At 31.7% G+C, this 12765-nt stretch overlaps 2 protein-coding genes across 3 annotated transcripts in view; one reads left to right on the forward strand and one right to left on the reverse strand.

Moving 5' to 3' along the window:
* Positions 1-531: 531 nt before the first annotated feature.
* Positions 532-12765, reverse strand: part of LOC127901227 (uncharacterized) — a 63562-nt gene continuing 51328 nt past the window's right edge. For both annotated transcript variants that reach the window (XM_052438059.1, XM_052438058.1), the window contains exons 2-6: positions 2101-2253; positions 1858-1992; positions 1511-1618; positions 1155-1259; positions 532-721 (exon numbers count right to left, since the gene is read on the reverse strand). In XM_052438059.1, coding sequence (XP_052294019.1) covers positions 557-721; positions 1155-1259; positions 1511-1618; positions 1858-1992; positions 2101-2244 — 657 coding nt within the window. In that variant the 5' untranslated portion in view covers positions 2245-2253 and the 3' untranslated portion in view covers positions 532-556. The remainder of the gene's footprint in view (positions 722-1154; positions 1260-1510; positions 1619-1857; positions 1993-2100; positions 2254-12765) is intronic.
* On the forward strand, positions 9029-12707 carry LOC112496298 (receptor kinase-like protein Xa21). The gene is made up of 3 exons (XM_052438030.1): positions 9029-9821; positions 10038-12050; positions 12177-12707. Exons 1-3 carry the CDS (start codon positions 9449-9451, stop codon positions 12530-12532), a joined length of 2742 nt encoding a protein of 913 aa, XP_052293990.1. The 5' UTR covers positions 9029-9448; the 3' UTR covers positions 12533-12707.

A 12765-nucleotide genomic window follows, 5' to 3' on the forward strand; every position in this document is an offset into this window, starting at 1 on the left:
TAATTAATTTATAAATAATAATTAGTAAGATTGTTGTAAGAGAATAAAATATCAATTATTTTATGCTAATATTTATTTTTTTAATTTGCTAATAAGTAATTTATTAATTAAATTTTTAATTACCTCTTTTTATTGACTAAAAAATTAACTAAAAAATATTAAAAAATTAATTTATTGATTAATTTCCTAGTTACCTTTTTTTCTTGATTAAAAAATTAATGTAAAAAATATTGTTATAAGAGTATTATTATAAAAACAAAGAAAAAATAAAAGCAAGGGGTGACTTGAGGTGTTTTTCAAAATATAAAAAATAAATAAACACTGATGTTAAAATATATATATTAAACCTAACATTTATCCAAATATTAGGCCTCATAATGCTCGATGGGCAAAACTGTAATATCACAATTAAAAAAATAAAATTTTATACACAAAATGCAAAATTCTGATTGTTTCATGCTACTGCAAATTAGCTGTAGCGTTGCAAAACCAAAAACTGTTCTACAATGGAATTTGGATCTTGAACCGAGTAAAACAAAACAAATGAAACGATTATTTATTTGCCGCGGACTTTAACATTGAGAGTCCACTGGACCTTTCCTTCCGATAGGGGGATGGCTTTGGGTAAGCGCATAGAAACCTCGTATTTCCCGAAAGCAAACAGAGGTGATGGTAGATGCAGGTTTTCAGGCTCAATAGAAATCGAAAGTTGTCTTGCCACCTAAAATTGTATATATGGTATCAGTAAAATGGAAAATTGAAAGAAATATCAATAGCTAGGTAAAAGAAACTCTATCAATGACAAGTCCAGAATATTTAAGGTAACCCCCAATGCTTGTATAATATTTGCCAAAATCTATATCTTCATGGATTAAGACGCAAAATTTCAGTCTATATTACTATGTGGATCTGTTGCTCACAATTGGCTACCATACAATCACACCCTAGCAGAAATTTACCATGCTATACTCTGGAAATTCAATTTCACATGTAGGAATTACACATTCATAATGACCGTTAATATTTACAATGCTCGGCTGGACCTAACCACCTTGAAGTCCTTTAGACCACACCGGTCACTCAGAACAAACTGCTTTTGCTATTATGATGAGAAACAACTATAAAGAACAACCAAGAAAGATAAAAATCCATACCTCAGCTACAAGCTCCTCTTTTGTCACAGGTGAACGCAATTCTATGGGATCATCTTTTGATGCACGGGAACGTAATTTTTCTATATTGGGGAATCTCCTCAAAACCTTGAAAGTACAACATCCATCAGATAATCCATATCCGAAAGCAAGATTACATGTATTTAGTTCTTTCTCCAACACCTCAAGAAGGAATTTGACTTAAGGAGTTAAACAGCATAATTTCAAATTCATTACGACATTCACTCCTAACTGTAGCAAATAGATCATTCAAGCTTAAAAAAGGAAAAGGCAACACATCAGTTCACTCCAAGACAATTTGTCCTGAATCTGAAGAAATTGAAAGATAGGCCACAAACCAGTCGAGCATTCTCTAGGCGCCTAGCTGCCTTCTCAAATTCTCTACTCATATTGTCCTCAGACTTCCGGATAACTTTAACCTCTTCCTCTTCCACAGGTTGGCAAATCTGATGAAAATAAGTCACAGGCACAACAAATATTAATAACTTGTAATGCCCCTTCAAAAATCACAAATATTTCCAAACCGAGAATTTAGCAATAATTTGAAGCCATGAGTCAAATTAATTGACAAAATGGCTAAACAAAGTATCTAAAGAAAATGAGCAAAATTCTGTATCACTAGAATTAACCATTCTCAACCCAAACAAAAAAAGTTCAGCCAAGAAAAATCATGAAAAAGAAATACCCTGCGCTGCTCTCTAATGAGATGAGCAAACTTCTCGATATTTGGAACAGCAAGCAATTTGGGCATCAAGTGGTTGCGGAAATACCCTGGAGCGACCTTCACAGTTTCACCAGCTTTACCAAGCTTATCAACTTTCTGAACATATAAAACCAATCATTAATACACAAGTTAAAACTCAAACAGGCTGATTAGTCAAGAGATCCAAACTGGTGAAAAGGGAAAACAAAAGGTCAATTTACTCACTGTTGTTAGAATCACTTCCAATCGTCTGTATCTGACTCCTTGACAAGAAAATAGCAATGGGTGATGCAACACGCGATCAGAGCTCTCTTTAGTAATCTGCCGGAGAGCATTTCTTCCATGCTGAGTAAAAGCCATCCGATGCATTATAGCTGACTACATGATGCAAACAAAATTTCACTTATTAATCACATAAGTACTCATTGATTTTTCATCCAAAACAAAATTAACTGAACTTCTATATATAACCTATTCAACAACTAAAGTACAGCATAAAAAAATAAAAGTATAAGTTAAAAAATAGATTTTAAGCCAAAATTATTATCAAGACCTTTCTTTTACGATCTGGGTACTTCTCAGTAGGGGTGGGCAAATCAAGTTTCAGTTTGGGTTGTTCGGGTTTCGGTTTGGGTTATAACCCGATCAGGTTGGAGAATTGAACCCGTTCGGGTTGAAAATGCAAACCCGAACCAAACCGAATGGAACTGAAATTCAGATTCACAATTCGGATTGGTTCGGTTTGATAATTTGCGTTCATTTGAGGTTAAATTCGGATTAAACTGTTTAAGCTTCCTTGCCAAGAAACATTTGCCAAAATTTTTATCCAACTAAAACACACTAGGCAAGCTCACCAGACTGTGGCATTAGAAAAAAGAAGAAGAAGTTAATTTCTTATCCGTGAATAATAAATAATTAAATGAAATTTTCACTTTTTCAGAAAAGCTCGAATGTAAGCCACTCTATGCTGTGAAACATATGCATCAATCAATAATATTTAGAGAGGTGGAGACAAATTAGGGCGGCGGTGGTGGGCTACGTGTATAAGTTTTCTAAAGCCCAATGAGCATTGCTTGCTTTCATTGTTGTAGTTTTAATGGGCTGAGGCCCAATTGAACACACCACGTGTTTTGTGATAGTGTGCATTTCACGAGTGCTTTCCGAGAAAGCACATTTTGTAGAAGTAACTGAAAAAATGCTTTTTTAAAGCTGTTATAAAATTACTTTTTAAAATGTACTGATTTGACACGTATGATTAGATTGAACCAATTTATAAGATTAGATTAAGGTGGCGTTTATTTTTTTTATTTGAAATTTGAATAAACCTGAATTAGTCTGAATTCTGAATAGATCTGAATGTCTTAATCTGAATAATATGTTTGTTTTTTCGTCTGAATCTCAAAAAATAAGTATTAAGTTTTTTTTTCAACTTAAAAAGTTAAAAATATGTATTTTTATATTTGTATCCTTATTAAATTTGAATGTCAAATAAATAATATATTAAATACCACAATATTTTAACATTTATAAGTAAAACTATATTCAAGTGAATACATAATTATTTTGAAATTTTAATATATAAAATACCATAAATTTTAAATTTTATCGTATATAATATAAGAAAGAAAAAATAAGGATATTTTTATGTGGGGTAAATGTCTATGGGTGAGTTTGGGATAGACATGAAAAATAAATTATAAAGTAAGGATATTTTTGACATTAGCAAGTAATTGACTTAATTCAGATTTCTCCATTAAGTAAAAAGCCAAAAAAATGGCTTATTTTATTAAGTCAAAATTATCTAAAAAGTCTCATTAAGTTATAAAAACAAACACTTCTAATTAACTTAATTAATTAAGTTAAGTCACTTTAAGTCATTAAGTTAAAAAACAAACGCCACCTAAATTATATTAAAATAGATTGACTGCACTATATAAGGTACTATCGTTTGTTTCGTATAGTATCGGACAAGGACATGTTAAATTTAATTTAATATAGCTAAATAACTATTAAAATAGTATAATTATTTTAAATTATATTAGTAATTGTTGAATTTGATATTTAATATTTTGTAAATAAATTATTAAATAAAGTTTTGGGATTTAATATTGTATAAAATTCTAATATAAATAAATTATTGAATTAAAATTTGGATATTTAATATAATATAAAATTTTAGTTTAAATAAATTATGAAATTAATTCTTTATATTTATTTATATCAATTTTAATCTAAATAAAAATGAAAAGAGTGATAAAGAAGATTTTTTTATATAATACTTAAATCTAAGTTGAATTAAGGATTGATTAGGGATATTATCATTCGTATACCCTATAGATGCTATATTATAAAAAATACTACAACACTTTGAGGGTGTATCAATCGTCCACCCTAAATTGAAAAAATTATCTGCCGATCACTAAAATGTTAGCTGCCGTTTGAAAATTAACGGAATTATAGCGAATTGACGATTTTACCCTTGAAAAGTATCACTTGTATCCCCTTAAATTCTTTTATTATCACTTGTATACCCTAGAATTATCACTTGTATCATATGAAAATACCAAATTACCCCTCTGGCGTTATCCTATTTAAATAACAAGTAACGGTTTGATGGACGACATATACATTTTGTCAACTTAGGGTGGACGATTGATACACCCTCAAAATGTTGTAATATTTTTTATAACAGAGCATCTATAGGATATACAAATGATAATTTTCCTAAGGACTAATAGTCCCATTACTTTTAAATTAAACTTTAGACTAATCAACTAGTTTCGATAGCCAAACATGCCCAGGATTGAATCATTTTTTTTTTAATCCTAAAAAATTGGTCCATTCCCACCTTTAATCTTATCATCCAACACAATCATGATGTTTTGTCAACTACAGAAAAATAATAATAATAATAATAATAAATCTTAGAGATACATACATCATTTAGTTGTTTTGTTAGTTCCTATAGAAAAAATTACTCCAAAGGTGCTCTTCATCTTTTTTTTCCGAAAGTGTTTATAGCATTTACTTTTGACAATATATACTATAAAAAAATGAAAATAAAATCAGCTTAAGGATAACAAAAATATTCCAAACATACCTAATTAAATTTATTATATAGTCTCATATGATTATACGTAAGGGCAGATCCATGAAATTTTGATGGAAAGAGGAAGAATTTTGATGTAATAAAAGAAGGCTATGTTGATCAAAGGGGAGAAATGAGAGCTTATTAAGAGGGCAAAATCATTTCGTTAATAAAATATCATTTGCCCCCAATATAAAAGATAACTTAAAAATTGAGTAGAGGAGAGAAAATTCTACTGAAGTAACTAACTAAGAATGTGTACAGAGTATTATATTTATACTACATTCATGTAACTAACTCAGAATATATCTGACTAATAAGAGATTGACAGCTGTACAACTTATTACAATATGATGCCATGCTAATTCAATGTTCATATGAAGTTTTTATGAACGCTCGTATTATTAGGGTTTATTAGTTAATATAAATCCTAATGATTAGTTTAGATGTAGAAAAGTGTTTGAGCAATGTAACGAATTTTCCTTCTAGCCTCCAACGCCGGCACACTACTCTTTTGGGAATAGGACTTTTAGCCCCCAACGTTTAAGGAAATAAACACCCTTTAATATTTTAAAAAAGACATATAATTCCCAAATCTTATTAATTTTTAGGGTTGTGGCATTCAGAGTTTTAGGGAGTAAGACGATTTTAGAAATTTTATCTGTCATTTCTTGTAAATACAAGTATATTTTTTAATATATTATAGTTATTTAATATATTATTATAATTTATTAATATATTAATATACTATTAACAATAAGTAATAATAATAATAATAATAATTTTTAATAAATAATCACAATAATTAAAATACAAAATAATAATTATAACAATAGTTCATTAAGTAGTTTTTAGTAATTTGTTACAATCTAACTTATTTCAATTCTGATTCCAAGACAAAATAAATACATTAATGACAATCCAGCTCATTTCGATTTCTACAGTTCAAGTAAATAACTTATTCTAATTTCGATTCTCCCTTCACATTACAGCCCATTCTTATTTATTTCAATTTCAATTTAATAAATGCGTCATAAAAGTAATTGAATCTATAACCATACAATGACATAAATGTACGCGTGTGAAAGATTACCAATTCGCAAATTCTACAAAAGAAACTTACATCATGTCATGACGTTGAAATGGTGGAAGTATCTATTGGTGGTCAGGGAGGAGAAGGTGCAAAAGGCTTTGGTGTACCTTTCAAAGCGTCGCTGCTAGTCTTCCTTACAATAACATTTGATTGACATAACATGAATTTAGTTTTAAAATTAATTAATTATTAATTTATATATCAGTTTGATCCAATAAAAGAAATAAGATTTTTTTTTAAAAAATTATTATCTAATAATTTATCAAATTATTAATTACCACGTTAATCTTAAGTTGGGACGGACAAAATTTGTTATTTAATTAAAGTTAAAAATTATGGAATATTAATTTAACGAGGTACTGCTGGAATAATTCATTTAAGTCCTCAAATTAAAATTAAAGTTATAGATTTACAATTACACGTTTATTGATACGCATTACTCAATTCTAAAATATATTGGGATGCCAGTGAGCCGGATCTGGTTGGATATATCCACGCTCCTCAAGATCCAAAATCATGATAAAAATGAAGATTTATGTAATTGGAATTAATATGGTCTATGGCTCCATGCTTGCTAGAAACATTGAGGTCTTGTATATACAAATTAAACTGTGTACGGTCGACAGCGGGGCCCTGGAAAATGGAGAAATTTTAAAATATAATGTATGAGAGCGAATTGTGTGTTTACATGTAAAGTCAAGGTCGTCTTCGTTGGTCGTCGTTAGAAGTCGATGGTCATCAGCCCTTAATTTACGTTAGATCCATCCACCCATAGACCCCATATATATAGTGAATGACCTGTAAATTGACTGCTTTCGTGCATGTCATCGATCACAACTCGTAATCAACGAAAATGAGATACTCTTATAAATTAATTCAAATTAATGTAAGTTGACTCATGGATCAAATTGACCCAGAACCATCCTAATGAGGACAGTATCGTACTATAGTGGACGAGTCATTAATTTCACTTAATGAGCCGACTGTTGCAATCGCACGTAGATCACGAAACGTAGTCAATTGACCCACCACCACATAATTTGCTTTATTTCTCACTTCGAAGGCTCATGAATCTCCTGAATAATTGGTCCATGTCTTACTCAATATGCAGTCGAATTGGCATATGTTGTGGTGCTCATACCATAGAGTCACAAACTTGAATCTTTCAGTGATGGGTTTCGAAGGCATCATCCCTCCACACTTACGAAATCTCTCGTTTTTAGTTTATTTGGATATGAGGGAGAACAATTTCTGTGGCCATTTGCCTAATGAAAAGTGAGAAAGGAATAGTTTTTCAAAATTTAATTTTGAGAATGGTTTTATATTTAATACAACTTTATATATATCTTCACATATATTACAGAAACTCAAAATTATCCTTATTCAATAAAGAGTAAAAATAATTAAATTTAGAGAGATTATTATTATTACATTTATCTTGAGATAAACAATAAAAGAAATAAAATTGATAAAATATAAATTTTTATATACAAACAATAAATATATATATATATATAAGTAAATTTTATTTAATATTATGTCCATGTCAATTATTTGTATTCTTACAGTAGTCTAACACTTAGAATTTAATAATCAATTGTGAAAAAAACTCATTTAAATGTTTGGTAAAATTTATTTTTAAAAATTTGTGACAGTTATACCCCTATAGTTTGGTTAAATGGTCATATAGACTTCCAAGTTTTCAACAATGGTGGATTAAAATATAGTTAAATTAACATTATATTATATCTTATCCGATAATAATATAAAATAAAAAATAATTAAATAAACAAATATAGTTTACTAAATAGTTAATTTCCTTGATCTAAACGAATGATATTTTTTTCATTTTGGTGTGTTATATTTTGAAACTTTAAATGTATTTTCTAGCTTTATTTAAGCAATTTATTTATTTAAATCTTATTTAATTTTAAATTTGATCCATAGTAAAATTATTTTTATATTAAATTTTTATATTTAGTTAGTTCGTGGATTTAACAGAATTAAAAATTTTCAGTCCACAAACCAATCCGCAAAATGGTGGATTGAATATGGATTAGGTCAAATTTGCATCTGATCCGCAGATTTATGGATTGGATTTGGATTGAATTTTACAAATCCGTGGATTGAATTGGATTGAAAATTTATAATCTGTAAAATCGTGGATCGGATATGGATTGATGTCCAATCCATAAAATTCGATCCGTGAACACCCCTAACAAGACCTCCCTTTATTGCCACTTATTTGGATTTAAAAACTGATTATATCGGTACTTTTACTTTGCATTGACTTTGAAATTAAAAAACGAGCCACTCGTCACTTTGGCTTTTTTTTTTCCTTTTTTGATAGGCTACACTACTTTTCCAATAATAATTAAAAAAAATAAAGAAATAAAATGGATTAAAGCACCTTTGATTATGAGATTGAAGGAATCCACATGCTTAAAAAAATGTAGGAGTAGTGGAAGCAATTAAGCTAACAAGAAATAAGGTTATGGTCAGTATAACTTTTCAAATAGAACTTACTTAAGTAGAGTTTTTTTCAGCATAATTTTAACAAGTAGAGCTTTTATAAAAAAATAATTAGTTGTTTGGTCATCAATGAGATTTTTTATTAAAAATTATTAAATTAATTTAATAGACAAAATTTTAATATTATGTTATAAAAAAATGAAATAAGATTGTGAATAAGTAAAAGATATTTTTGAGCTTGTAATTTGTCAGCAAGCTTTAATTAATTCATTGCTGACTTATAAGAGATAAGACCACATTCATAAAATCACATAAGATCATAATCTTTCGTCAAGTTCAGATTATGTGGTCCAAATCAAGAGTAAATATTTAATTAGAGATGGTAAAACCTTGATTTTACAAACATTACGGAAGATGAGACTTCAAGAAAAACACTTTTGGCAACGTCGAGCATCTTCTTCCTTTTGGCAATTAAAGTGCCATAAGGCCTTTATTTAGGGTTCAAGTGTAAATGCGTTTACTTGGACGGCTCGCTCAATGACAGAATATAACAATTTGCAAGTCTCCTGTATATTTTTTCTGCTCTTATTTTCAAATTCACATGTCTCATGTATAAGTATATGCTAATTTCCTTCACTTAAAACTTGTATCAATCTCGCCTTGCAACTACTACTAAAAACGACCAATATGCGCTTATCATTCTTCTTTGTTCCTATGTCGGTGTTAGTGTTACAGTATCTCATTGCTAGCTTAGCTGTGACGACTTTAAACGATTTAACAACAGATCAATCAGCTCTTCTACCATTCAAAGCCCACGTTTTTGATTATCGGAGTGCCCTGGCAAATAATTGGTCTATATCTTATCCAACATGTAGCTGGGCTGGTATCTCTTGTGGTTCACTGCCTTGAATCTTTCAGATATGGGTCTCGGAGGCACCATTCCACTACACTTGGGAAATCTCTCATTTCTAGTGTCTCTTGACATTAGTGAGAACAATTTTCATGGCCATCTGCCGAAAGAATTGGGGCAATTTCGTCGACTCAGAGTCGTGAGTTTCGCTTACAATAAATTGAGCGGAAGCTTTCCATCATGGATTGGTGTCTTATCTAAACTCCGAATATTGAGACTTTATAATAACAGTTTCACAGGTCCCATCCCTAATTCTCTCTTCAACTTATCAAGGCTAGAGACGCTGCGTGCAGAGTTCAATACTATTGGTGGAAATATTCCTTCAAGGATTGGAAATTTGAGTAAACTCGTGTATCTGGATCTTAGCTTCAGCAATCTTCGAGGTACGCTCCACCTCCTCTTGTAATTGAAGCATATTTTTCCATTTGCATGCATATTTTGCAGAATTATCTATGAAATATTTTAAAGAACATTATTGGCCGAAATTATAGTGTAATAAATTTAATTTGATCATTTTACATTTTGAGGGGTAACATTGTCGAACTCAATTCACCTTAAGTTAAAAGCTCAATGACTTCTCAATGTTGGCCTGATGGCAGGTCAAATTCCAACCGAGATTGGCAATCTACAAAATTTGCAGTATCTTGTTTTTGCTGAGAACAATTTAAGTGGCCTCGTTCCACCCACGATCTTCAACATTTCAACCATGAGAATCCTTACTCTAGAGGGCAATCAACTCTCAGGCCGCTTACCGTCAACGGTTGGCCACTTGCTTCCGAACATAGAGTCTTTACTGTTGGCGGCCAATAATCTTACAGGGATAATTCCCCACTCTATTACCAATGCTACTAAACTCGTTGCCCTAGACTTGGGCTTCAACTCATTCGCGGGCCATATTCTAAATACATTTGGAAACTTGAGACACCTCAGCCTGCTCAGCCAAGTGATGAATAACTTGACGACAGAATCATCTTCAGCAGATCAATGGAGTTTTCTCTCTTCTTTGACTAATTGCAGAAATTTAACAATTTTATCCTTCGGTTCTAATCCATTAGGCGGCATCCTTCCACCAGTGATTGGGAATTTCTCTGCTTCTCTTCAAAAATTCTATGCATACGAGTGCAAACTCAAGGGCAACATTCCTCAAGAAATTGGCAATTTAAGCGGCTTGACACTTTTGAGCCTCCACAGCAACGACTTGAATGGAACTATTTCACCAACGATGGGAAGACTTAAGCGGCTACAAGGTTTATCTCTGAGAAATAATAATTTAGAAGGATCCATTCCTTATGATCTTTGCCACTTGAAGCTGATGTTTGGAATAAGGTTAACTGGAAATAAGCTATCTGGACATATACCACCATGCTTGGTGAGTCTGACATCTCTAAGAGAACTCCACTTAGGCTCCAACAAGCTCACTTCTAGTATACCGTCATCCTTGTGGAGCCTTGAGTACATCTTAGATATAAACTTGTCATCAAATTCATTAAATGATTCTCTCCCTTCCAATGTACAAAAGTTAAAGGTCTTGACAGTTTTAGATTTATCAAGGAATCAATTATCAGGTGATATTCCATCAACCATTGGTGCCCTCAAAGATCTAGAAACTCTATCCTTGGCTCGTAATCAATTTCAAGGACCTATCCCTGAATCAGTTGGCAGTTTGATAAGCTTAGAATCCTTAGATCTCTCCGGCAACAATCTCTCTGGAAAAATTCCTAAGTCATTGGAGACACTTTCACAGCTCAAACAATTTAATGTGTCTCATAATAGACTAGAAGGGGAAATTCCTGTCAAAGGGTCTTTTAAAAACTTCTCAGTTGAATCATTTTTCGGAAATTATGCACTCTGTGGTCCACCTAAACTCCGAGTCCCACCTTGCAAGCCAGATAACAGCAAAAGCACCAAGAACGTTGCTCTAACTGTCCTTAAATATATTTTGCCTCCAATAGTATGCTCTGTACTTTTAGTGATTACCATCATTATGTACAAAAGATGCCGAAATAGGAGTACAAAGCATTTGGATCACGAAGATTTCCTACCACTTGCAACATGGAGAAGAACACCGTATCTAGACATTCAACGAGCAACTGATGAATTTAATGAATGTAACTTGCTGGGTACAGGTAGTTTTGGATCAGTTTATAAAGGAACCATTTCCGACGGGACTGATGTTGCAATAAAGATTTTCAATCTGCAACTAGAGAGAGCATTTAGGAGTTTTGATTCTGAATGTGAAGTTTTACGGAATGTTCGTCATCGAAATCTCATAAAGATCCTTAGCAGTTGTTCTAATCCAGATTTTAAAGCATTGGTACTTGAGTTCATGCCGAATGGTAGTCTCGAGAAATGGTTATATTCTCACAACTATTTCTTAGACATCCTAGAGAGGTTGAACATAATGATAGATGTGGGGTCGGCTCTTGAATATCTCCATCATGGTCATTCGTCGGCACCTATAATTCATTGTGATTTGAAGCCTACCAACATTCTATTGGATGAAAATATGGCGGCACATGTGAGCGACTTTGGCATTTCCAAACTCCTAGGTGAAGGAGAAGATTCTGTAACACAAACCATGACAATGGCTACAATTGGTTATATGGCACCAGGTAAAGTTTCAATTGTAATTAAAATTTTTGCTCTTTTTTCAAGCACGAGCAAAGTTTGGGTTACCTTAATTATCAAAAAATTATTTGTTTTATCATTTGTTTCATAATTAAAATTAAAAAATGCAGAGTATGGATCAGAAGGAATTGTTTCAGCTAAATGTGATGTCTACAGCTATGGTGTTTTATTGATGGAAACCTTCACGAGAAAGAGGCCCACAGATGAAATGTTCACAGGAGAAATGAGTTTAAGGAGATGGGTAAAGGAGTCTTTACCTCACGGATTGACTGAAGTTGTTGACGCAAATTTGGTGCGAGAAGAGCAAGCTTTTTCTGCCAAAATGGATTGTATATTAAGCATAATGGATTTGGCATTGGATTGTTGTATAGAGTCACCCGACATGAGGATAAATGTGACAGACGCTGCAGCAAAGCTCAAGAAGATTAAAGTGAAGTTCCTGGATGATGCATCTGCAACCAATTAGCGTAATTTTCACTGCGTGTCTCTGTTAACTTTGTGCGTACTCTTTCTTGTTTGTGCTTGTGGAATAAGAGCCAATGTTTTGAGCAGAACATAAATTGAAATGAGAAATATGATCTTCGAATTTGTAACTTTGGCATACAGACTTAATACTAGATATGGTATGTGTTCAACTTCAATATTCTCTGTTAGCGTCTTTCTTTTCAATACTCTTTCTTAAATATGGTAACTGGAATA

Source organism: Citrus sinensis, chromosome 3, assembly GCF_022201045.2.
Source record: "Citrus sinensis cultivar Valencia sweet orange chromosome 3, DVS_A1.0, whole genome shotgun sequence".
NCBI lineage: Eukaryota > Viridiplantae > Streptophyta > Magnoliopsida > Sapindales > Rutaceae > Citrus > Citrus sinensis.